This window comes from Schistocerca americana, chromosome 5 (genome assembly GCF_021461395.2).
Source record: "Schistocerca americana isolate TAMUIC-IGC-003095 chromosome 5, iqSchAmer2.1, whole genome shotgun sequence".
In the NCBI taxonomy this organism is placed as follows: domain Eukaryota; kingdom Metazoa; phylum Arthropoda; class Insecta; order Orthoptera; family Acrididae; genus Schistocerca; species Schistocerca americana.
Window position 1 is genome coordinate 485,031,245 of NC_060123.1, and position 27,703 is coordinate 485,058,947.

Sequence of the window (27,703 nt, forward strand, 5' to 3'; positions counted from 1 at the left end):
AGTTTCCAACCGATTTCTCATACACAAACAGCAGTTGATCGGCATTGCCTGGTGAAACATTGTTGTGCTGCCTCATGTAAGGAGGAGAAATGCGTACCATCACAGATCCGACTTTGATAAAGGTCGGATTGTAGCCCATCGTGATTGCGGTTTATCGTATCGCGACATTGCTGCTCGTGTTGGTCAAGATCCAATGACTGTTAGCAGAATATGGAACCGGTGGGTTCAGGAGGGTAATATGGAACGCCGTGCTGGATCAAAATGGCCTTGTATCACTAGCAGTCGAGATGACAGGCATCTTACCCGCATGGCTGTAATGGATCATCTCGATCCCTGAGTCAACAGATGGGGACGTTTGCAAGACAACCATCTGCACGAACAGTTTGATGATGTTTGCAGCAGCATGGACTCTCAGCTCAGAGACCATGGTTGCGGTTACCCTTGACACTGCATCACAGACAGGAGCGCCTGTGATGGTGTACTCTACGACGAACGTGAATGCACGAATGGCAAAACGTTATTTTTTTGGATGTATCCAGGTTCTGTTTACAGCATTATGATGGTCGCATCTGTGTTTGGTGACATCATGGTGAACGCACATTGGAAGCGTGTATTTGTCATCGCCATACTGGCTTATCACCCGGTGTGATGGTATGGGGTGCCATTGGTTACACATCTCGGTCACCTCTTGTTCCCATTGACGGCACTCTGAACACTGGACGATACATTTCAGATGTGTTACAAGCTGTGGCTCTACCCTTCATTCTGTCCCTGCGAAACCCTACATTTCAGCAGGGTAGTGCATGACCACATGCTGCAGGTCCTGTACGGTCCTTTCTGGATACAGAAAATGTTCGACTGCTGCCCTGGCCACCACATTCTCCAGCTCTCTCACCAATTGAAAATGTCTGGTCAATGGTGGCCAAGCAACTGGCTCATCACAATATGCCAGTCACTACTCTTGATGAACTGTGGTATTGTGTTGAAGCTGCATGGGCAGCTGTACCTGTACATGCCATCCAAGTTCTGTTTGAATCAATGCCCAGGCGTATCAAGGCCGTTATTACGGCCAGAGGTGGTTGTTCTGGGTACTGATTTCTCAGGATCTATGCACCCAAATTGCATGAAAATGTAATCACATGTCAGTTCTAGTATAATATATTTGTGCAATGAATACCTGTTTATCATCTGCATTTCTTCTTGGTGTAGCAATTTTAATGGCCAGTAGTGTATTATGTTTGATTTTAGTGTTCCATTGTGGACATAAACTATGTAAATAAATAAATAAATAGTTTTTAAATATTAAGTTAGTAACAGTAGAAAAACATCAGAAATTTAGCATAGCTAATGAAGAAACAACATTTTTTCGTTGTAATAGGTTTACTTGTTATGTTTGTTTATAGCCTGTGTAAGCAGAGATAGAACATAACAATGTTAATGTATTGAAGGAGTCCTTCCACATCCCTATAATAGTACAGACCAGTGTTATGGTATACCCTGAATCCTTCCATACCCCAGTTCATGATGGGCTGTTCATAATGCAGTGAGTGAGTAAATGCAAAGCCCTTTTCTTGAGCAGGAAAATGATAAACAACCTGAATAACAGCAGCACATATTTAAGCAATTTGGTTGTCTGTTGAGGCAAGATCAATCTAATCCCTTCCATTCTCTTAGCTTTCTCAGAATTCTTGCTGCAACCCTTTAATGCCTTTATAAAAGATTAGATTAGATGAAGTGTAATTTTGTTTTTAATAGATACATATAGAAGAGATCCCCAGGATGCAGAAAATGTTTCAAAACAAGAATACACAATAAATATTATTTACAAAGAAAAACAAATAAGCTAATGCACTTTCCATAGATCCCAAGTGAAATGGCCCTCCTAGATGTAGAATAAATTGAAATATCATAAACATATTTTCAATTAAAAGGTATAACAAACTTGTCACAAACTATGTGAATGTTTAGTACACCAAGGCATCAGTGTCCAGAGGCAAAAAGATGTTGTGCAGTATCCTGTATGAGGTCCCGGATCCTCAAATGACACAGCTTGGAGTCAATTTTTTCTATTAAAAATCATTGTTTATATACCCTCCCACATTAACTCACACTTGCTTTCACAAAATTACAAATATAACATCAAAATATAAGAACTGTATTATTATTATCCATCTCCATTATAAATTTGCAGAAAGCTTCTGTGGGTGTTAACCCAAGTCAAAAACAGTGTATATGAGTCTGAAAACATTCTGATAACTGCTGATTTAATTGGCACCAAACAAACATAAGACATGTCATTCTTTCTCAAACATTATTCCATAACTCAAAATAATATTCAGATAACTTCTGTTTTTTTTTTAGTTATTTGTCAGATTTAGTTTATAGAATGTCTCTTGAAGCTGTGTATATATGTGAATATTTTACTAATGATATCTGATAACAAAGGTTACAAAATTTGCAGATATAAAATTTGAAGCTTTCTGTTATGTTGCAATATTGATTACATATCAATAGCAAAATAAATAAAATTGTAAATAGAAACATATTTTTTTATGTATTTAAAATCAAATGGAAAATAATAGTAAAAATAATGTAGATTTGTTTTCAGAGTATTAGCTATTAATTATTTGCTGGCTAGGTGTAAGACCAAAGTGTGAGAATGTATCTATATACAAATGGAAAATTATATTTGTAAAAAAATTGCATCTCACAGCTAGGAAACCGTATGGCCATCCACAGTTATGGAATACATAATTAATAATAATTTGGACAAAGTGTAAATAGTGTCATAGCTTTCTGTAAGCAAGGGAAAAATCTGATAGAACTGGATTCATTATAATTAATTATTTACAGTGATCACATTGCTGTACTGAATATGTACAGAAATCAGACTGTGAGACTGTGCATACTACTCACACAAAAATTATTCTTATTTCTTGTTAAATGTGTTATAAAACTTAATAGAAACCACTGTCCTTTTCAAGATAGTACATTATTAGTTTTTAAAAGACTGATGAGATGTTAGTAGGCACTACAGCTGTTGAAGTTACAGAGTTAGCAACAACAGTACTAGGATTATACTGTGAGACTTTGCTGCCAGACAGGCGAGTCACTGTAAGTGGATATGTCTTGTGTGCATTCACAACATGATTAGCAAAGTATTAGTGGCAAACATCAGTTAATATGGTAAGGGACAATCTTGGTAATTCATGCTGCTTCAGTGGCATCAACTGACATGCCTACAAGCTGCTGTGGCTCCTCCTCATACACGTGTAGTATGAGGTTTCTGAATGGTAATTATATTACAAATAAATAATTTCTGTCTAGGTCATATAAGATCCCAAAGCAATTTAAAAAGAAATTATCTATTTGAAGTACAGATTGGTCATAGATTCAAATCTGGAATTTGTTTCCTTTATTAATAAACAGTATTTCAAACCCGTGCAAGTTGTTGCAAAAATTCTGGCCACTCGTCAGTACACTGATAAAGATAAAATCTGGTCCCGTTGTGAATCTATATGTTATGAGAAAGAAAGCAGATTACCATTTCTTGAATATATTTCCCTCCACACGCCTATGACACCCCGCACACCCACCTCCTACATGCTTCCCAAAATCCATGAACCCAACAATCCTGGATGCCACATTGTGGTTGGCCCTCATTGACCAATACCTCCAACCACTTGCCCTTAATCTAGCCTCCCACGTCAAAGACACCAACCACTTCCTTTCCTGACCCTCTACCATCCCCACCCCTTTACATCCTAAATCCCTACTAGTCACTGTTGCCGCCACCTCCCTATATACCAATATCCATCATGCCCATGGTATTACCACTATTGAACACTACATTTTCCAATGTCCTTCAGACCCACTAACTCATTCCTCATACACCTAACTAACTTTATCCTAATCCACAACTACTTTTCCTTTGAAGGGAAACAGACAGATCCTGCCAAGCTACACTCCTGGAAATGGAAAAAAGAACACAATGACACCGGTGTGTCAGACCCACCATACTTGCTCCGGACACTACGAGAGGGCTGTACAAGCAATGATCACATGCACGGCACAGCGGACACACCAGGAACCACGGTGTTGGCCGTCGAATGGCGCTAGCTGCGCAGCATTTGTGCACCGCCGCCGTCAGTGTCAGCCAGTTTGCCGTGGCATACGGAGCTCCATCGTAGTCTTTAACACTGGTAGCATGCCGCGACAGCGTGGACGTGAACCGTATGTGCAGTTGACGGACTTTGAGCGAGGGCGTATAGTGGGCATGCGGGAGGCCGGGTGGACGTACCGCCGAATTGCTCAACACGTGGGGCGTGAGGTCTCCACAGTACATCGATGTTGTCGCCAGTGGTCGGCGGAAGGTGCACGTGCCCGTCGACCTGGGACCGGACCGCAGCGATGCACGGATGCACGCCAAGACCGTAGGATCCTACGCAGTGCCGTAGGGGACCGCACCGCCACTTCCCAGCAAATTAGGGACACTGTTGCTCCTGGGGTATCGGCGAGGACCATTCGCAACCGTCTCCATGAAGCTGGGCTACGGTCCCGCACACCGTTAGGCCGTCTTCCGCTCACGCCCCAACATCGTGCAGCCCGCCTCCAGTGGTGTCGCGACAGGCGTGAATGGAGGGACGAATGGAGACGTGTCGTCTTCAGCGATGAGAGTCGCTTCTGCCTTGGTGCCAATGATGGTCATATGCGTGTTTGGCGCCGTGCAGGTGAGCGCCACAATCAGGACTGCATACGACCGAGGCACACAGGGCCAACACCCGGCATCATGTTGTGGGGAGCGATCTCCTACACTGGCCGTACACCACTGGTGATCGTCGAGGGGACACTGAATAGTGCACGGTACATCCAAACCGTCATCGAACCCATCATTCTACCATTCCTAGACCGGCAAGGGAACTTGCTGTTCCAACAGGACAATGCACGTCCGCATGTATCCCGTGCCACCCAACGTGCTCTAGAAGGTGTAAGTCAACTACCCTGGCCAGCAAGATCTCCGGATCTGTCCCCCATTGAGCATGTTTGGGACTGGATGAAGCGTCGTCTCACGCGGTCTGCGCGTCCAGCACGAACGCTGGTCCAACTGAGGCGCCAGGTGGAAATGGCATGGCAAGCCGTTCCACAGGACTACATCCAGCATCTCTACGATCGTCTCCATGGGAGAATAGCAGCCTGCATTGCTGCGAAAGGTGGATATACACTGTACTAGTGTCGACATTGTGCATGCTCTGTTGCCTGTGTCTATGTGCCTGTGGTTCTGTCAGTGTGATCATGTGATGTATCTGACCCCAGGAATGTGTCAATAAAGTTTCCCCTTCCTGGGACAATGAATTCACGGTGTTCTTATTTCTATTTCCAGGAGTGTATTTATGGCCCATCTAGAGGAGACCTTCCTAGCTTCCCAAAATGCTAAACTCCTAGTCTGGTTCAGGTTCATTGATGATATCTTCATGATCTCGGCTCAGGGCCAAGACAACCTATCTTTGTTTGTTCACAACCTCAACACTTCCTCTCCCATCCGCTTCACATGATCCTACTCAAACCGGTGTACCACCTTTGTAGATGTTGACCTCCTCCTCTCTGATAGCTCCATCTGCACCTCTGTTCACATTAAACCCACCAACCACCAACAGTACCTCCATTTTGACAGCTGTCATCCGTTTCTCACCCAAAAAAATCCTTCCCATACAGCCTGGCCACTGGGGGACAGTGCATCTTTAGTGCCAAGAGCTCCGTTGCTCAGTATTCTGAGAGTCTCACCAAGGATGTCACAGACAGGCACTACCCCCCAGACACAGTCTGCAATCATATCTCCCATGCCATTTCCCCACACAGCCCCAATCCTCCCACCACACCCAAGAACCAACCACAAAGAAGTGTCCCTTTCATCACCCAGTGCCACCCTGGATTGGAACAACCAAACCACATCCTTTTCCAGGGCTTTGACTACCTATCATCATGCCTCGAAATGAGGAACATTCTACCTGAGATACTTCCCATCCCTCCTTAAGTGGTGTTCCATCACACCCAATCTTCACAATATCCTAGTCCATCCCTGTGCCACTCTCAATCCCAACCCCTTGCCACAAGGATCATATCCCTGTGGAAGACTCAGGTGCAAGGCCTGCCCAAACCACCCACCTAGCACTTCCTATTCCAGTCCTGTGACAGGTTTATCCTGCCCCATAAGGGCCAGCCCACCTGTGAAAGCAGCCATTTCATTTACCAGCTCTGCTGCAATCATTGCACAGATTTTTGTATTGGTATGACTACCAACCAACTGTCCACCTGGATGAATGACCACCACTAAACTGTGACCAAGAGCAATGTAGATCACCCCATGGCACAACATGCAGCTGAACATAACGTGGTTGATTTCAATGGCTGCTTCACTACCTGAGTCATCCGGATCCTCCCCTCCACCACCAGATTTTCAGAAGTACACAGATGCGAGTTATCCTTACAACACATTCTCCACCCCTGTAATTATCTCGGCCTCAGCCTGTGGTAACATACTGCCCCACACCCTCCACCCAACAGTTTCCACCCCCTCTGTCCTACCATCTCCTCCCCATTCTTGTTTCCCACCCTCTTTGTTTGCTGCCCTCTGTCAACACACCTGCCCATCTTTCCCCTTTCCTCTCCTTTTTCGCTCCTTTTCTCCCCACCTCCCTGCCCCACAACCTCCTGTTGCCATCTATTATCTGCACACTCTTCCAGAAAGCATTCGTCTCTCTCCCCACCAGTACACTACTATCCCTTCCCCTTCCCTTCCCCCTCGGACTACTGCTTGGATGTTATGTGATAGTTGCAATTCAGCCTGAGATGCTGGAGTTGGCAGTCACATGTGCATGAGATATACTTGCTTGTGTGTATGAATGGTGTGTTGCTCTTTTCCTGATGAAGGCTGTGGCCGAAAGCTATATGTAAACGTCTTTTTATTATGCCTACCTGCAGCTTAATGTGTTCTTTATGGTAAATAGCAATCTGTCTTTTGCTTATATTGTTGATATTCCCACTATGGAGAACAGTCTATTGCACAGCAGACTTCCCACATAATATGTTATTAATTAAACAAGATCTATGCTAAATCATAGTAAAGTTCCTGAAAGCACTGTGTAATAAATTTTTCATCAAAACTATCAGATTGTTTATGTTTTCTTAAAATGAATGCAACTCAGAGATGGAATAAGCTTATATAATCTACATTAAAAATCATGTCATAAAGAAAGACCAGGCAAGTGTCTTAACTTTTGTAAATACTTTCTATTAATGCAAAGTAATTGTGAATAGAAATTTTTACATACAGTACAAAACAATACAAATTGATGACATTTTTAACCATCAGTTCTCTTTTGTGGCACTATTTTATATTATTTTTGTTACAGATTTATAAAGCAATGTTACTTTTACTTGTAAAATGTTTATTTTACTTCCTTGATATATATCAGGTTCCAAGGGCTTCCCTGGACAAGTCGGTATTACTGGTCTACTTGGCCCTAAAGGTACTGAGGGAGACAGGGGTTTTCCTGGAATTCCTGGTCCTCAAGGACGAATAGGCTTCCCTGTGAGTACTGATGATGTAATAACAAAAACACAATTGATATACACAGATATATTTTTTGAATTATGGAACTCCAGTCACTGTTTTAAGAATATCTACAGAAATACATTATTATTATTGTTGTTATTATTAAATATTTAATTTTATTGTTCTCACTCATGCCATATACTTGATACTCTCCTATTATTTATATTGTGAGCAACATTAAAAGCATGTTTATCATAAGTTTTTATCATAATGCTACAGCTGGCGTGTTGGTGTTGCTTGGTAATCGATGATTGATTTCTTCTTGACCTCAGCTCCTATGTAAAGCCCTACTGTTGGAGACCTATTTCCGGTCACACTTTGTTTTAAAAATTTCTTGACACTCACACTCCATCGCTCTTTGTCTCTATTATTGTTTTTCCACTCTATTATTTACTTTGTTTCTCATATTTTTTCATGTGCACTGCATATTTTGGTCGTTACTTGTCTCATCTCTGACTTGTCACCAGTTCCCTATGACACTTGTAACTTCCCACTATTTCAGATCTCTAGGGTTGCTGACTTTCATTACCAGAAAGTATGTGAATGCAGAGGATGAAATACAAAAATGTTTCTAAAATTCTAAATTTAGTGTATCATTAATGCCAGTATAATAGTCACAAGAAGAGGTGGTATACTTGAAAAAGGCCTGGAACGATGGGAAGATACCAGTTGGATTACATCATTGTCAAACAAAGATTTCAAAATTAGGTAAGGTGTACCCATGAGCAAATATAGACAAAGACCACAGTTTACTAATAATGAAGATTAGATTGAAGTTTAAGGAAATCATCTTGCAGAATCAGTGGGAAGAAGTGGGGTACTGAAGGACTGAGGAATGATGAGATTCATTTGAAGTTATCTAAGGCTTAGATGCTGAGATAATGAACACCAAAGTAGGCAGTTCCTCTGAAGAGGAATGGACATCTCTAAAAAGGACAAACCCAGATGTTGAACAGACAAACAGAGGTACAAGGAAAATATCAGCTAAGAAACCTTGGGTAACAGAAGAAATATTTCAATTTTTCAACAAAAGAATCAAGTCCAAAAGTGTGTAGGGAAAGGTAAGAATACAGAAGTACAAGTATAAGAAATGAAATAAATAGGAAGTGCTGGGAAGCCAAGATGAAATGGCTGCATGAGAAACGTGAAAAAAATCAAGAAAGAATCGTAGTTGGAGGGACTGATTCAGAGTATAGAAAAGTCAAAATAATCTTTGGTGGAATAAAAAGCAACAGTGGAAAGGTGGATAAATGTGAGACTTATCACACAATCAGCTTTGACAGCTCTTGTATCAAGCTTGCTGACGAGAATAGTATACAGAAGAATGGAAAAGAAAATTGAGGATTACTCATATTATATGATGACCAGTTTGACTATAGAAAAGGCAAAGGCCAGGTCTGACGTTGCACTTGATAATGGAAGCATGACTTCAGAAGAATCAAGACAAGTTCACAGGATTTGTAAACCTAGAAAAAGAAAGAAAATATGGTGCAAGATGTTTGAAATTCTGAAAAAAGTATGAATAAGCTATATACAGGGAGCAAAAGGCTATTTACAATTTGTACAGAAACCAGATGGCAGTCATATGAGTCGAGGGGTATGAAAGGGAAGCAGTGGTTGGGAAGGGAGTGAGACAGGGTTGTAGCCTATCCCCGATGTTATTCAATCTGTATAATGAGCAGGCGATAAAGGAAACAAAAGAAAAGTTCGGAGTAGGTATTAAAATCCATGGAGAAGAAATAAAAACTTTGAGGTTTGCCGATGACACTGTAATTCTGTCAGAGACAGCAAAGGACTTGGAAGAGCAGTTGAACGGAATGGACAGTGTCTTGAAAGGAGGGTATAAGATGAACATCAACAAAAGCAAAACAAGGATAATGGAGTGTAGTCAAATTAAGTTGGGTGATGCTGAGGGAATTAGATTAGGAAATGAGACACTTAAAGTAGTAAAGGAGTTTTGCTATTTGGGGAGCAAAATAACTGATGATGGTCGAAGTAGAGAGGATATAGAATGTAGACTGGCAATGGCAAGGAAAGTGTTTCTGAAGAAGAAAAATTTGTTAACATCGAGTATATATTTAAATGTCAGGAAGTCGTTTCTGAAAGTATTTGCATGGAATGTAGCCATGTATGGAAGTGAAACATGGACAATAAATAGCTTAGACAAGAAGAGAATAGAAGCTTTTGAAATGTGGTGCTACAGAAGAATGCTGAAGATTAGATAGGTAGATCACATAACTAATGAGGAGGTATTGAATAGAATTGGGGAGAAGAGGAGCTTGTGGCACAACTTGACTAGAAGAAGGGATTAGTTGGTAGGACATGTTCTGAGACATTGAGGGATCACCAATTTAGTATTGGAGGGCAGCGTGGAGGGTAAAAATCGTAGAGGGAGACCAAGAGATGAATACACTAAGCAGATTCAGAAGGATGTAGGCTGCAGTAGGTACTGGGAGATGAAGAAGCTTGCACAGGATAGAGTAGCTTGGAGAGCTGCATCAAACTAGTCTCAGGAGTGAAGACCACAACAACAACAAGGTATAAGAACCAAGAGGGCACAATAAAAATGGGAGATTAAGAATGAAGTGTTTGGATTAAAAAGGATGTAAGATAAGGTTTCAGTCTTTCTGCCTACTGTTCACTTTATACACCGAAGAAGCAATGATGAATATAAAAGAAAGTTTCAAGAGTGGGTTTAAAACTCAGGGTGAGAGTATGTTATTGATAAGGTACGTGGATGACATTGCCGGTGCAAGTGAAGAAGAATTGGAGGATCAGTATAATGAGCACAGAACATGGATTGAGAGTAAACCAAAGAAAGACTAAAGTGATGAGGGGTAGCAGAAGTGAGATTTGCAATAAACTTAACATCAAAATTGACCTTGAAATATACAAAGCTCTGCAATTACGCTATCTTGGAAGCAAAATACCACATGACAGATAAGCAAAGAGCATATAAAAATCAGATTAGCACAACAAAGAGGGCATTCCTGACCCTCGAAAGTCTACCAGTATCAAACATAGGCTTAAATTTGAGGAACAAATTTCTGAAAATGTGCATTTGGAGCAACACATTGTATGGTAGTAAATCATGTAGGAAATTCATCAAAGAAAAGAATAAAAGTGTTTGTGACAGAGGGATGTTGAAAATTAGGCACACAGGTACGATAAGCAATGAGGAGGTTCTCTACAGAATTGCCAAAGAAAAGACCATGTGGGAAACATTGAAAAGAAGAAGAGAGAGGATGGTAGGACATGTGTTGAGTCACCAGGGGATAACTTCCATGGTACTACAACAAGCTGTAGAAGGTAGAAACTGTGTCAGTGTAAATGGGTGTAATTTAGCATCTTACACTTGCAGATCTAGCATGGATAAAGGAGGAGTTGCCATGTACACAAAACAAGGGTATAAGTACAAAACTGAAGAAGTAAGCAAGTTTTGCGTCAATCAGCAGTTTGAAGTTTGTGCATGTGAGCTACAGCTAGATAATGTAGTGTTGATATTAGCAACAGTGTACAGGTTCCCATTAGGAGATTGGGAGCTATTCGTAAAAAAGTTTGACTCCCTATTATGCTGTCTGTCAACTCTTTCTATACCATAGATGAATTCTTGAATAGGAGTAAATAAATCTACAAGTATAATATATGTATTTTGTGCCATTTAAGGGAATGGGGCAGGTAATAAAAACATTAAGTTTATTTTGTTTAAACCCCTTGATCCATGTGTTCATTTCTAATGCACTTGACACATTCCACATGATAATGGTTACCATTAGATCGATCAATGGAAAAGATAATTAAGAGAAAATTAGAATACACCCAACAAATAGTTGTGGATGTTGGGTGTAGGTGCTACTCGGGTGATGTGCATTGCCAAGAATTTTTGTTCAGAGTTCTAAAATTTTCATGGATGCATTCATTCGGCCTATAAATAAGGTAGATAGCGCACGCCCCCCCGCCCCACCCCCCCACAAACACACACGTGTGTGTGTGTGTGTGTGTGTGTGTGTGTGTGTGTGTGTGTGTCTATATATGCCCTGAAATCAGAAATGTCCTCCCCACTATCCTTTTCACCCTTCCTACTGCGGTATTCCGCTGTCCTCCGAACCAACACAAAATACTCGTCCATCCTTACACAACCCCTGCTCCCAGTCCCTTACCTCAGGGCTCATACCCCTGTAATAGACCTAGATGCAAGACCTATTCCATACATCCTCCTACCACCACCTACTCCAGTCTGGTCACTAACATCACCTATCCCATCAAAGCCAGGGCTACCTGTGAAACCGGTCATGTGATTTACAAGCTAAGCTACAACCACTGTGCTCACTCTATGTAGGCATGACAACCGACAAGCTGTCTGTCTGCACGAACAGCCACCGACAAACTGTGGCCAAAAAACAAGTGGACCACCCTGTTGCTGAACACACTGCCAAGCATGATCTCCCTCATCTCAATGACTGCTTCACAGCCTGTGCCATATGGATCCTTTCCACCAACACCAGCTTTTCAGAATTGCGCAGGTGGGAACTTTCCCTGCAATACATCCTACGTTCTCATAACTCTCCTGTCCTCAACCTTCATTAGTCACTGTCCTTCCACCTACAAACCATGCCACAGTGATCCCATTCCAGTAATCCAGCAGGATCTCCAGTCAGTACTCAAATCCTTAGGCCCATCCCAGAACCCCTCCCCAGAGTCCATCTCTCTACTTACCCCTACCACTCCCCACACTCCCACCTTCTACATGATTACTTAAGTCCATAAACCCAACCATCCAGGACACCCCATTGTGGCTGGTTACTGTGCTCCCACTGAGAGAATCTCTGCTCTTGTGGACGACCACCTTCAACCTATTACCCGGAACCTATCCTCCTATATAAAAGATACCAACCATTTCCTCGACCGACTCTCCACAGTTCCTGTCCCTTTACCACACAGTGCCCTGCTCATCACTATTGATGCCACCTACCTGTACACTAACATTCCTAATGCCCTTGGCCTTACTGCTATCAAACACTACCTTTCCAGATGCCCTATGGATTCCAAACCAACAACCTCATTCCTAGTCTCCATGACAAACTATATCCACACCCACAATTACTTCTCCTTTGAAGGCATTACCTACAAATAAATGTGCGGTACGGCTATGGGCACCCACATGACACCATCCTATGCTAACCTATTCATGGGCCATCTAGAGGAATCCCTCCTAAAAACCCAGAATCCTAAACCCCTCAACTGGTTCAGATTCATTCATGACATCTTTGCTATCTGGATTGAAGTTGAGGACACCTTATTCACATTCCTCCAGAACCTCAACAACTTCTCCTCCATTTGTTTCACCTGGTCCTACTCAACCCAACAAGCCACCTTCCTAGATACTGACCTTCACCTCAGAGATGGCTACATCAGTACCTCCATCCATATCAAACCTACCAACCACCAGCAATACCTCCACTTCGACAGCTGCCACCCATTCCATACCAAGAAGCCCCTTCCGTACAGCCTAGCCATCCATGGTTGGCGCATCTGCAGTGATGAGCAGTCCCTCTCAAAAAATACTGAGGGTCTCACTGAAGCCTTCACTGACCGTAATTATCCTCCCATCCTTTTACAAAAACAAATCTCCCGTGCCTTATCTTTCCAGTCTCCCACCACCTCCCAAAGTCCCAAAGTGTGGCCACACAGAGTAGCATTCCCCTCATAACCCAGTACCATCCAGGACTGGAGCAACTGAATTACATTCTCCACCAGGGTTTCGATTACCTTTCGTCATGCCCTGAAATGAGAAATATCCTGCCCCCTATCCTTCCCACCCCCACAAAGGTTTTCCACTGTCCACTGAAACTGCACAATATATTAGTCCATCCTTTACATAACCCCTGCTCCCAATCGCTTACCTCATGGCTCATACCCCTGTAATAGACCTAGATGTAAGACCTGTCCCATACATCCTCCTATCACCACCTACTCCAGTCCGGTCACTAACATCACCTATCCCATCAAAGGCAGGGCTACCTGTGAAACCAGTCATGTGATTTACAAGCTAAGCTGCAACCACTGTGGTGCATTCTATGTAGGCATGTCAACCAACAAGCTGTCTGTCCGCATGAACGGCCACCGACAAACTGTGGCCAAAAAACAAGTGGACCACCCTGTTCCTGAACACACTGCCAAGGATGATATCCCTCATCTCAATGACTGCTTCACAGCCCGTGCCATATGGATCCTTTCCACCAACACCAGCTCATCTGAATTATGCAGGTGGGAACTTTCCCTGCAATACGTCCTACGTTCCCATAACCACCCTGACCTCAACCTTTGTTAGTCACTGTCCTCACCCATCCAGCCCCCTCCCTGTTCCCATTCTAGCACTACACAGAAATGTGTGTGTGTGCGTGAGTGTATACCTGTCCTTTTTTCCCCCTAAGGTAAGTCTTTCCACTCCCGGCATTGGAATGACTCCTTACCCTCTCCCTTAAAGCCCGCATCCTTTCGTCTTTCCCTCTCCTTCCCTCTTTCCTGATGAAGCAACCTTAGGTTGCAAAAGCTTGAAATTTGTGTTTGTGTGTTTTTTAATCAATTCCATTCATCTACTTATATATTACAGGGTCCAAGAGGTGACATTGGTATACCGGGATTGGCTGGTTTGCCTGGAGAACCATCTTTCAGTGGTTTACAAGGAGACCAAGGAGAACCAGGTAAAAATATTGCATTGCAGCTTCTGTGCAGAGCTGATGAGTTGACTTGTAAATGACATAATGAAATCACTGAAATAATTGGTTTTCACCGTGATGGTTGAGCCTACAGGTGGATGTACATAAAATGAAACAATTAATTTTGAATTCATACAGAGTGATTGCCATTTGGCTCAAAAATATTCATATTATCATCAAAAGGTATAATAAATGATTTAGGAGTAAAGAAGACCACACACTGAATAGCTGAAGTGTTCAGTCATCAACAGGCACACAAAAAAAAAGGAGGAAAACTTCCTAGCTTTTGGACATGTCCTTTAATTAGCTTGAGATCTCTCTCTCTCTCTCTCTCTCTCTCTCTCTCTCTCTCTCTCTCTCTCTCTGGTTGATCACACAGGACCACAATTGAAGTTCTGTCATTGGACTGGGGTGAGGTGTTGAGTTGGTTCAAAACAAAACAAAGGGACGAAGAGGTGGAAAGCGGGAGGAGAGGTTGGGTAGGGGTAGCTGATGGCTTGGAGGGAGGCACCCAGTGTGTGGGATAGGAATGTGAGAGCTGGAGGCAACAGATGTATGGGATAGGAATGTGATATTCTGGCGCTAGAGCCAGTGAGTTCATGCAGCACAGTTCTACCTGAAGGACTCACATTCTGCCACACACTCAAGTTCAGTGAAGCAGGACTTGTCAAGGACCTACTCTCCTTCTGGTCTCTACAATGGAAACACTTCTTTGGGTCATTCCCTTCAACAAAAGCTACCCTAATCCCAAAAATTAAACCTGCCTCTTGCAACTCACACCTCCACCCAAGTGTGACATCACCTACCACACCCAAGTCACCTTTGAGGAATTATTTCTTACCTCTAACCTAGCATGACCATCCTTCCCCAGGTCCCTTGCCAAGAATTCAAACATCTCAACAGAAGAAAGAATGACAATTCACAACTTCAAGACAGACACTCATTTAATCCTCTGCTGCAATTTCAGCACAGCATTTTTGTCAGTGTGACCACCAACCAACTGTCCACCAACCAACTGTCCACCAGAATGGGTGGTCACCACCAAAATGTAGCCAAGAACAGAATTGACCACCCAGTGCTGAAGCATGCTGCTGAGCAAACATGCTTGAGTTCAATGGCTGTTACAAAACCTGTGCTATTGAATCCTTCCCCTCAGCACCAGCTTTTCTGAACCTTGCAGATGGGCATTATCCTTGGAACACATCATTCACTCCCGTAATCCTCCTGCCTACAACCTCCCACTGCACCCAACCCTCTCTCCCATAGTCTCCCCTTCCTCTGACCTGTCACCCCCTTACAAACCATACCTTCATATCATCATCATTGTGTGGCACATGAACTCACTGGCTCTGGTGCTCATGTATCGCATTTCTATCCCATACATGTGCTGCTTCCTTCACTTGCATTCCTATCCTGCACACTGGCTGTCTTCCTCCAAGCTGCCAGCTACTGCTCCCTTACCCCTCCTCCCATTTCTCATCTTTTCTCCTTTTACCAACCTGACTCAACACAACCACTCAGCCCAGTCCACCTGCAAAACTTCAGTCCCAGAATAGTGTGTTCAGTTAGCACAATGTGTGTGTGTGTGTGTGTGTGTGTGTGTGTGTGTGTGTGTGTGTGTGTGTGTGAGAGAGAGAGAGAGAGAGAGAGAGAGAGAGAGAGAGAGAGTGAGTGTGTGAGAGAGAGAGAGAGAGAGAGAGAGAGAGAGAGATCTATCTCATTGAAGGATACATCCAACATCCAAAAGCTAGCACATTATTGTGTGTCTGTCTGAGACTCAATGCGTGCTTCTACTGTTTGGTTAGTGGTCTCATTTACTCCTAAAGTATTTATATTCTGCTAGAACTTTCACTATAAACGGGCATTCCTGTCATGTATTTGTATTCCTATCATGTATTTGGCACAGATTGATCAAGGCTTTGAAAGTTTGAAATAGTTAGCTACAGAGCTCATCTTCTCAAATTAGAGTGATTTATTTGTTGTAAGTCAAACACAATAAGGACAAAGAAAAATGTATAACAATGATAAGTGGTGTGAAAAGAAAGTAAGGTCAGTCAAACATAGTATTAAGAGAGGTGTTAGATATATATGGCATCAAAGTAGATTCAAACTGTGATTCTAATTCCTACATGCTCTATATATAAGTTTTAGTTTTAAAATGCTGGAAGCATTATTATTACTATGCGGAAAGTAAAATATTTATTTACTATATGCAACATAGACTGATTGAGTGTTGTGTTTTGCTAAAAATAGGAAATGTGTTTGTAGCAAGCAAGTCTCTTTGAGTAATCAGGTAGTAAAGGTAGTAAAAACTCCTTGTGATATTAATAACAAAGAAATAGCTAAAGTGGTAAAGAAGACAATATTTGTGTTTGAAACTTGTCATTTTGGGTTTTCTGTTGTCACACACCTTCTGCTTCACCATGTTCTATGTTCTCATTTTAAGATAAAATATTATATAATTTTTTGAAACAAATTCACAATTTTGTTGGCATACTGATTGTTTCTTTTCTATATAAGCAAGTTTAATTTTTTTTAATGTCACTTTTCTTAACAAAATTTGAAACCAGCTGAAGGAAGAGCAATGGAAAATTGTCTTTCTCATGCTTGAAAATGTTATTCATATGCTCCTATCTTATGAGGTTATTTCATTTGATAAGTCTGAAAACTAAGAGAATAAAAAAAAGACCTAAACAAAATGACACAGTGTGATGTATTCTAGAAATTATTCAGCTTAATGACGATGTCTGATGTGTTAGAGAAAAAGAACAAGTATAATAACAGTTTCAATATCCAGTATATATAATGAATTAACTGTTTTTGAAAAAGATATTGCAAGATCCGCTTCAGTTGCGCAAATTTTTCTGGTCTTTACCCAGGTTTTGGCTAGAATAATCTAGCCTTCTTTAGAAGCATAAAATTACTATAACATGCCAGAGTAAATCACAGTCAACATTAAAAATTAAAACCTATAGTACCATGGTACCATGTCGAATTAAAACTACTTAACTGAAGTCCAGCCCCGGCATCAGTTTGCCATATGGTCGGTTGGCAGGGGCAAACAGGTTGGCACTGACCATTGCACGCGGAATTGCATTCAGCACATAGCAACTCAAGCACGTGTGCATACAGAGAGTCAAGGCTGTATATCATTGGCTGTCTGTTTATCACGTATTGGGAGCTGATAACCATAATTTTAAGCAAACTAAGCATTATGTCGATGCAGTCCCTACGTGTATCAACTATATGCAAATTGTATTAAACTGTAGGAAATTTACTTGTTGGGTATATAAAGTTTAAGGAGTACATTTACAACTTTATGCACATATGGTCATCGTGTAAAGTATCCCCACCGAACAAGACTAGTAGTGAGCACTTTACTTGTCTCACTTATTTAAAACCTTACTCATTATCTAAAATGTAATTAGGGTGTAACTGGGCATACAACGCCCCTGTCATCACACTATTACTATTGACCAACATAGGTCAAGCATATTAATTAAAGTGTGGTGGAGGGTACAATGTCTCTGTCATCATGCTTAAGTGCTATTGACCGACATAGGTCAAGTATACTAAAATATAGTCTACGATGTCTGTTAGATGGGAAATATGTTCTATAGGTAACATTGTAAATAACGCTATATGTGTGTAATGTTATCGTTATCATTAAAAGGGGAAATATTTAGAGCAGCTAAGTTCTACTTTACTTTGCTGCATAATTGTTAAATTCATCTATGCTACTGACCGACATAGGTCACGTATATTAATTAAAGTGTGGTGGTGGGTACAACATCTCCGTCATCACACTTATGTGCTACTGACTGACACAGGTCAAGTGTACTAACATATAATCTACAATGTTAAGTTCATCTATGATATTGACCGACATAGGTCATGCAAATTAATTTAAGTGTGGCGGAGGGTACAACATCTCCGTCATCATGCTTATGTGCTATTGACCGGCATAGGTCAAGTGTACTAACATATAATCTACAATGTACCTTTGACGGGAATAATCTTCCACATGTAACATTGTAAGTAATGCAATATGTGTGTAACGTTATCGTTATCATTGAAAGGGGAAGCATTTAAAGCAGCTAAGTTTTACTTTACTGTGCTACATAATTGTTAAATTCAACTATAAAGGTGTCCAAACTCTCGTGAAAGAGTAGTGGGCCAAACTTAAATTTAAAGGGAAGTGCGATGCTTGATGTCTGAAAATGGTATGCGGCGACCAAGAGAGAAATATGGTGGTCGATATATATATAGGTTTTAATTTTTAATGTTGATTGTGCCTTATTCTGGCATGTTATAGCAATTTTATGCTTCTGAAAAAGACTAGATCATTCTAGCTGAAATCTGGGTAAAGACCAGAAAATTTGCACAACTGAGGCAGATCTTGCAATATTTTAGTCTATCACAGTTGCTGACAGAGCTGCGATATGCTAAAAATTCTTAACTGTTTTTGCTTGTCCTTTAGGTTTCAAAGGAGCTGAGGGAATTCAAGGATTACCAGGACTGAATGGTCTGAAAGGGCAGCCAGGAGACAATGGAATACCTACTGCTGGCCCACAGGGTTTCAAAGGCTTCAGGGGAGACCGTGGATTTGGAGGCCTGCCGGGAATAAGAGGCAGGAATGTAAGTACCATAAACAGAGTTCCCTTGAATTAAAAGCTCAGTGTTGAGCAGATGAATACCATTTAATGTTGTTTTGTGCCATCTTACATTGAAATAAACATTTTGGAATTTGTTGTCCCATATTATTTTCTGTGACTGCTGACCTTACTGAATGGGAAGTAATGAAGCAAAACAAATATTAGTTTGCCACACAATGAATTGTGGAAGGTATTTATTACAAATTATTTTGAATAATGATCATCAGATGTAGCTGTGCTAAGAACAATATCGTACAATCTAAAACATGTTTCAGGAAAAATATATGGGACAGTGGACAACAGTTCCAATCATTACTTACAATGAAGTACAAAAAAGAAACACACCAAAGTGATCACATAAGGTACTGAAAATATAACTCTCATATACATGGAGCCATACATCTTGACATGTAGTCAATTTGGCACCTGGCTCCATGTATAAGGGAGATATGTTTTCAGTATCTTATGTGCCCACTTTACTTCATTGTAAATATTGCTGGAAATTGTTGTCCACTGTTGCATGTATCTGACTTGAGGCATCTTTTGTATTGTATGTCTTTGTTCTTACCACAGCTATGTCTGATGATGTATTGGAAGGCATCAACAAATTAATTTGTGGCTGGGGCATTCCTCAATTCATTGTGTACCAATTCTGAATGGTAGCCTGCCTCATAGACGGAAACATTTCTGTGTCATGTGAAGAAATTATTAGGTTGCTTAGCATTACTTTTTTTTTTCAAAACTGACATTCCTTATATTGTCTCTTTCTTTCTGTCAGGTTCAAAAGGAACTGGCTAACTTCATGATTTATTAAAAATCTAACCTGGACTATAAATCAAACACAGATCCTTGTCTTTCACTGGCAATGTTTATGCTGAGTAAGCTACCTCATTGCATCAGTTATACTGACAGAATTGAAGTTATGGGGACCTAGTGTTAAATTTGCCTGGATAGCTGGTTGCTACAGGCATTGCCCATGAAAGGCAAGATTCCAGATTAGAGTCAGCCTGTCAGGCATTTTCACAACAGCATAAACTCCTCTACAGAGTGAAAGACTCACTGTGGAGTAACTAGTTTATCTGGAAGCTAAGCAGTATTTAATATGTTTTGTTCACTATTGAGGACTCCTCCATAACCTAACTACTTTCTTCCCAAAATAATGTCTGCAGCTTGTGGTCTTGCGGTAGCATTCTCACTTCCTGCTCATGGGGTCTCAGGTTCGATTCCCGATGGGGTCGGGATTTTTCTCTGCCTTGTGATGGCTGGGTGTTGTGTGTCTTTCATCATCATTTCATCATTATTGACTCGCAAGTCACTGAAGTGGCGTCAACTAAAGAGATCTTGCAATGCAGCGGCCAAACTTCCCCGCATGGGGCCTCCTGGCCAACGATGCCATATGATCATTTCATTTTTTTTCCCCAAAATAATGTTAAACACCTTCATAGGGTTCTATTTTTCGCATTATATACAAGTTTGTGAAGAGCTCTAGAGTTTGTCTCGGCAGAAATAACACTTTTCCTTAGATAAAAGTCCTCTAAATATAATTTTTTGTGCTTTTTTAGACTGTATCTGTTAGAACATTTTTATGAACATCGTTTGCTTTGCATTTTATGAATACTCTTGTGAAAAATGCAGTGCAAATACAAGAAAATTTGTGTGAATAAGGTAAGTTCAAGACCATAAAATAAATTCTACACTTCAATGGGAAATAACACTCTAAATAGAATTTTTCGTGCTTTTTTAAGAATATATCTGTGAGATCATTTTTATGAACAATGTTTGCTTTGCATTTTATGAATACTCTTGTGAAAAATGCAGTGCAAATACAAGAAAATTTGCATGAATCAAGGTATGTTCAAGACCATAAAATAAATTCTTCACTTTAATGGAGAATAGGCAGTTGTAAACTATTTAGTGAACACATCTTATGCAGAATGAAATGAAAGCTATTCAAATGTGTACCCTTGCTATGTACTGAGAGAAGTGAGATACTATGCAATTTAAACCTGTTCAGTAACTATAAATTTTTGAAACTACACCAATTTTTGATTTTCTCTCATTTTGATTATTTTCAGGGCTTGCCTGGGGACCCTGGACCCGATGGTTCTAAGGGCGTACAAGGAGAACAGGGCCCCAAAGGTTACCCTGGTTTGAAGGGGAGAGATGGTATACCTGGTTTGAAGGGACAGAGGGGTGATGATGGTTACCCAGGCCTCCAAGGGCCAAAAGGCATGAGAGGAGGAGATGGAGATCCAGGATTAATGGGAAGACCAGGTACAGACAGTTCTCTCTGTCTCTTCTCTTTTTCTTTCATTGATGTGGGCTGGAATTGTGACTTCTGTCTGTATCTTAAAAAGTAGACTTAGTGCTTCTCACTTGTACCCCACTACCACAACTTCTTTCAATTCCCCGAAGATCCATTGTGAAGATAAGAAAAGACCCTGTCATGAGTTGGTAACTCAAGTTTTTTTAATGCACATATCACCACACAATGTGATAATGCCATGAAGTCATTTACTTAGGGAGAAAAGAGGCTTTTTAGTAACACACGGTCCAGATTGTTCAACTGTTAGCAAAATACTTTAGTGGTGAATTCTAATGTACTTCATTCAGGTTGTTTTTGTCTGAATGAAGAGGAAATGAATGCTACTGGATGTTGCTGAACATGCTGTAATACTAAATAATTTGTGAGATAGTTTTATGATTAAATCTTCTTGAATATTGTGTTCCCTATACTAAAGAAAAATCACATCATGATAGATTCTGTACATTTCATAAAAATAGAGAAATGCCTACCGTACAATGTCCCTAAAATTCTCTTAGAATGCCCTAAGCACAGGAAGGAACTAACATTTGGTTATTTCTCAAAATTGTTGAAACAATTCAAACCAAAGCTAAAGTTTCACCATACAGGTGGAAACTGAAATTTCATTGTGGACCTAGGCAGAATCTCTGTGGTCAAAGAGATATGATTATGCTATAGAACTGTGATGTTAACATCCTGGTGTGTACTGTACTGTATGTTTGGAAACTAATTTGCAAGCAGTATTATGAAAGAAGTGGTAGCATACACATTTAGCAAGACCTTTTTACCATTTTGAAGAATAGTGCTTGTAATTGTTTGAAGTAAGATGTTGCTAATTTTTTCACATGGTGTGGTGTTGTGTAGTATTTTATTACCTGCCTTTTTAACAAGTTATAGCCCCCATGACATACTATTTCACTCTTAAAACAGGGAAATGCCTAAAGGAATTTAGTGAGGTGTCATGCTCTTTCTTTAGATAATAATGAACAATCCAAATACACTTTTGCAGGCAGATATTCTACTTTTTCATCATAGATAGAAATGACACAGTCATGTCACTGGTAACTTCTTTGAAGGATAGTAACCTATTGAATCCAAAAACTGACACACAAACTGTAAAACTATACCTGGATCAGAATAAAAAATGATTGATATCTGAGAATGGAAGAGGGTGGGGGTGTTGCCAGTTTGCTGTTGCATGTAAGTGCAATATGGCTCCAGTAGCAGCAGTTGTGCAGTTCTATATTGACTACATTCATATGTTAGCTGTTAATGTGTAATTTTCATTTCTTTTGCTATGGTAGTTGTCTTGTAGGCAGCTAGCTTTCAGTCACTTTGTTATTCTGATCTAGGTCTAGACGACAATAAATTTATGTAAACTAGTTATTGTTGTGAATTGCAGATGGAAACATTAACTCAATGAGACAATGCATAATGGCTTAATGTTTGAATTAAAAGACAAGACTGAAAAATTACGAGTTATGTAAATCTGGAATAGAATCAGCAACAGGCTCACTGAAAGTTAATGATAGCAGATAATGCAAAACATTGTGTTAGTGATCTAAGTCCAAGAACTATTGTTAGCATTAGCACTGGTGGCAAGTGTAGTGCTGGAGACTTAATGTTGCTGCTAGTAATGATGCAACTGGACTGCTGCTTGGAGTGAACTGGTTTAAGCATGTGATCACAGGCTTATATTAGTACTAAGCAGGAAGTAACTGCTGGAAACAGTAACACACGGCATGGTTGACCTCCTTAGCCAGTGATACTTTGTGGTCTATTGAGGACAAGAATGGTTTTTTACTGAAGTATTTCTTTTTCATCATTTCTATGAAAGTACATATTGCAAACAGGTGTTTGAACTTTTTGTTAGAGGAATATTAAATATATACTTCAGTAAAAAATCATTCTTGTCCTCAATAGACCACAAAATATCACTGGCTAAGGAGGTCAACCACGCCGTGTGTTACTGTTTCCAGCAGTTACTTCCTGCTTGGTACTAATATAAGCCTGTGATCACATGCTTAACCAGTTCACTCCAAGCAGCAGTCCAGTCGCATCATTACTAGCAGCAACATTAAGTCTGCAGCACTGCACTTGCCACCAGTGCTAATGCTAACAATAGTTCTTGGACTTAGATCACTAACACAATGTTTTGCATTATCTGCTATCATTAACTTTCAGTGAGCCTGTTGCTGATTCTATTCCAGATTTACTTAACTCGTAATTTTTCAGTCCTGTCTTTTAATTCAAACATTAAGCCAGAAATCATTTTCTTAAAGAAAATGTCACTCATTTAGTCACATATACTATGTGACTATTGAGAAAAGAACCACAAAATACGTATTGTAACCTGATGTTAAAAGCGGTTATCATGAATTTGTTTAAAAAAATCAAAATTATTGAAAAATTTGCCAAATTGTAATATGAACATTTATCTGTAATTATAACACCAATTGCAATGCCCATGTTTGCATCTTGTATTACTCAGAGCAACAGCTCATGTTGTATTGACAGAGGCCATTCCATTTGTAGCCAAGTGATGCATTTGTCAGGTTGTAGTCAGTCATTAGCAACAGAAATGGGTCAGTAAACAGTTTTCTGCAGGCACCTCATTAATGCTACTGCTTTTCTGTTGATTTCTGTGCTGTACTTGTAATGGATAGTGTTTTTGTATATCGTCCCTTTAAATGATAGGTGTGCAGTGGCTGCTGATTCACAGAAATATCCAGAATGCAATTTGCAAAGAACTACATATTTACATGTGCACCAACACTCCTTGGTTTTCAAAAAACATGCTGTACAGATGAGAGCTCACAACAGACAACTTATATCTGTTTCTACTGAGTCACAACTGGTCCCACTGTCACTTCATGGCAAGCAAATTATAAAAGGTACCATACTGCACAAAAATCATAATTTGAAGTGTTGTAAAAATGGGTCCAAAGCACTTCCAGTCATCCCTTACTATTGCAACATACCTGACTGACTTTTACATGAATAAAAACAATAAATTCTAGTAAATGTCATACAATCTGATGATACTTACCATCCCAATCTGTCTGCATTGCAGGATTGCAAATTTCCTTACATGAATTTAAAGCTTGGAAAAGACACAGTTGCCAATATGTTAGCAAGGTAAATAATCTCATTATGTTCCTTGAATAATCTCATTATCTTCATTAAAAGGCAACTGTTGTATGATAGCTGAAAGCCATTAATTATGCAGGACATTGCCAACAACAATCTATTGTAGAATTTGTTCCACTGCACTGTTCGTGCTCATAACAATGTGTGTTTTTTTGTAGCCAGATACTGGCAGAAAAAATTCTCTGACATAGTAGGACATGTTAGACTCTGCCAAACATGAACTTGTTCTAAATAACTTTTTGCATGCCATGCTTCACTTCTCTAAATTACAATTGCCTTGGTAATAGCCAAGCAAGAAAAATATTTACTTGCTTTCATTAATTTCTGATTAATTCCAGTTTAATTGCCAAGTCACAGCAACAAATAAATAATGGTGCCTAAATAAATTTATGAACTACCACTGATAACAAAAGTAATATCTGTAATGAAACCAGTGCATAAGAAAGGAGATATAGCATCAGCAGATAACTATTGACCAATATCACTTATATCCATAATATCAAAAATAATAGAATACTGCATGCATAAACAGATGATTCAATATTTTGAACATAATGGTATACTCACCTCCTAACAGTGTGGTTTCAGATCCAGCCTTTCTACAGTCAATGCAGTTGAGAGTACGGTAGCAAAAATATACAATTGTTCTGAAAATAAAGATATTATCTGTGCAGCACTGTTGGACCTCAGGAAAGCTTTTGATGTGCTCTCCCACAATATTCTCATAAAAAAAACCTCTACCACTATGGAGTGAGAGAGAATGCCCTATGCCTAATGAAGTCATACTTGGACAATAGAAAACAGTTAGTTAAGGTAAATAACCAAATGACAGAATGTCTCCCAGTTGTAAAGGGTGTACCTTCAGGATCTGTTCTTGGGCTTTTCCTTTTCATTATTTATATAAACGATTTACCTGTAGTTGTATCATGTGATGCAGTGCTATATGCTGATGACACAACACTCATCATATGTTATACCAATCATGAAAATGTGCACCCCAGCATGGCAGTGGCAGTGGAGAGGTGCACTACTTGGCTTGAGGAAAATGTACTGCAGAAGAATGGTAGTAAAACTGAAGCTATTGTATTCAATCTGAATGCTCCCATTCATGTTAACAAAATAGTAAAATTATTAAGATTCCATATAGATCAAAAGCTCAACTGGGATACCCACTCAGGGAAGATATGTGGCAAATTGGCATGTGTCATATATCTGTTCTACAAGCTGAGGAGCCGTGTCAGTAAAGATCTTCCGTTGTATGCATATTTTGCATTCTTCCATTCGCACCTGAGTCATGGAATACTATTATGGGGCAGTTCTGTAGGCTCAAAATTAGTGTTTAAATGGCAAAAGGAAGCCATAAGGTGCATAGCAGAACTTAGCCCATATGAATCATGTCGAGATTATTTTAAGAAACTAAATATAATGACAGTGTCTGGCCTGTATATTTACAACTGCCTTGTCTCGCTAAAGAGAATCTGAGTAAATTTGACTAAAGGAGAACAGTTCATGATCATAACATAAGAAGTGGACATACAATTAATATGCCATATGCTAGGCTTGCAAAGACACATAACAGCTACAAATATCTTGGTCCTGTCTACTTCAACAAATTACTTGAAAATGCCTACAAAGTGCCAGTAAATAAATTTAAAACCAGTCATTCGAGGTGGATCAAAAGTAAAGTAATTTACTCTGCTCAAGAGTTCCTTGAGTTTGTGACAAATGACCCATTTTCCTTATGAGTATGGACTATAATTTAAATGCAAACTACACATATGCCACACTGCGCAACTATTTTATTTCTGTTTCATGTAATTATTATTAATTATCTGCTTGATTATTTATTTGTCATGCACTGAATTATGTAGTTCATTTATCTTGTAATTGATCTATTTGAAAACTTCTTGTTATTATTTACATTTCCACAAATATGTATTGTATCCATCTTGGATTATTATATTGTTGTTAATAACATTGGTCATGTTGAAGTTTATATTATTGTTATTGTTATTATTATTATGTTAACACTGATGACACCAATTGGATGTAAATATGCTCAATGGTGGAATAAAACATTTGTATTTTGTAATAACTAAATTTAATAATAACAATAATAATATACAGTCAAATTTTATACACTCCTGGAAATGGAAAAAAGAACACATTGACACCGGTGTGTCAGACCCACCATACTTGCTCCGGACACTGTGAGAGGGCTGTACAAGCAATGATCACACGCACGACACAGCGGACACAACAGGAACCGCGGTGTTGGCCGTCGAATGGCGCAAGCTGCACAGCATTTGTGCACCGCCGCCGTCAGTGTCAGCCAGTTTGCCATGGCATACGGAGCTCCATCGCAGTCTTTAACACTGGTAGCATGCCACAACAGCGTGGACGTGAACCGTATGTGCAGTTGACGGACTTTGAACGAGGGCGTATAGTGGGCATGCGGGAAGCCGGGTGGACGTACCGCCGAATTGCTCAACACGTGGGGCGTGAGGTCTCCACAGTACATCGATGTTGTCGCCAGTGGTCGGCGGAAGGTGCACGTGCCCGTCGACCTGGGACCTGACCCCAGCGACGCACGGATGCACGCCAAGATCGTAGGATCCTACGCAGTGCCGTAGGGGACCGCACCGCCACTTCCCAGCAAATTAGGGACACTGTTGCTCCTGGGGTATCGGCGAGGACCATTCACAACCGTCTCCATGAAGCTGGGCTACGGTCCCGCACACCGTTAGGCCGTCTTACGCTCACGCCCCAACATCGTGCAGCCCGCCTCCAGTGGTGTCGCGACAGGCGTGAATGGAGGGACAAATGGAGACGTTTCGTCTTCAGCGATGAGAGTCGCTTCTGCCTTGGTGCCAATGATGGTCGTATGCGTGTTTGGCGCCGTGCAGGTGAGCGCCACAATCAGGACTGCATACGACCGAGGCACACAGGGCCAACACCCGGCATCATGGTGTGGGGAGTGATCTCCTACACTGGCCGTACACCACTGGTGATCGTCGAGGGGACACTGAATAGTGCACGGTACATCCAAACTGTCATCGAACCCATCGTTCTACCATTCCTAGACCGGCAAGGGAACTTGCTGTTCCAACAGGACAATGCACGTCCGAATGCATCCCGTGCCACCCAACGTGCTCTAGAAGGTGTAAGTCAACTACCCTGGCCAGCAAGATCTCCGGATCTGTCCCCCATTGAGCATGTTTGGGACTGGATGAAGCGTCGTCTCACGCGGTCTGCACGTCCA

General features: G+C 40.6%; 1 protein-coding gene across 1 annotated transcript in view; it reads left to right on the forward strand.

Moving 5' to 3' along the window:
- The window catches only part of LOC124616033 (collagen alpha-5(IV) chain-like), a 616,123-nt gene that overhangs the window by 492,978 nt on the left and 95,442 nt on the right, over window positions 1-27,703 (forward strand). Inside the window, exons 20-23 of the mRNA XM_047144251.1 lie at window positions 7,473-7,588; window positions 14,226-14,316; window positions 18,812-18,969; window positions 21,062-21,260. Of these exons, the coding sequence (XP_047000207.1) occupies window positions 7,473-7,588; window positions 14,226-14,316; window positions 18,812-18,969; window positions 21,062-21,260 (564 nt within the window). The remainder of the gene's footprint in view (window positions 1-7,472; window positions 7,589-14,225; window positions 14,317-18,811; window positions 18,970-21,061; window positions 21,261-27,703) is intronic.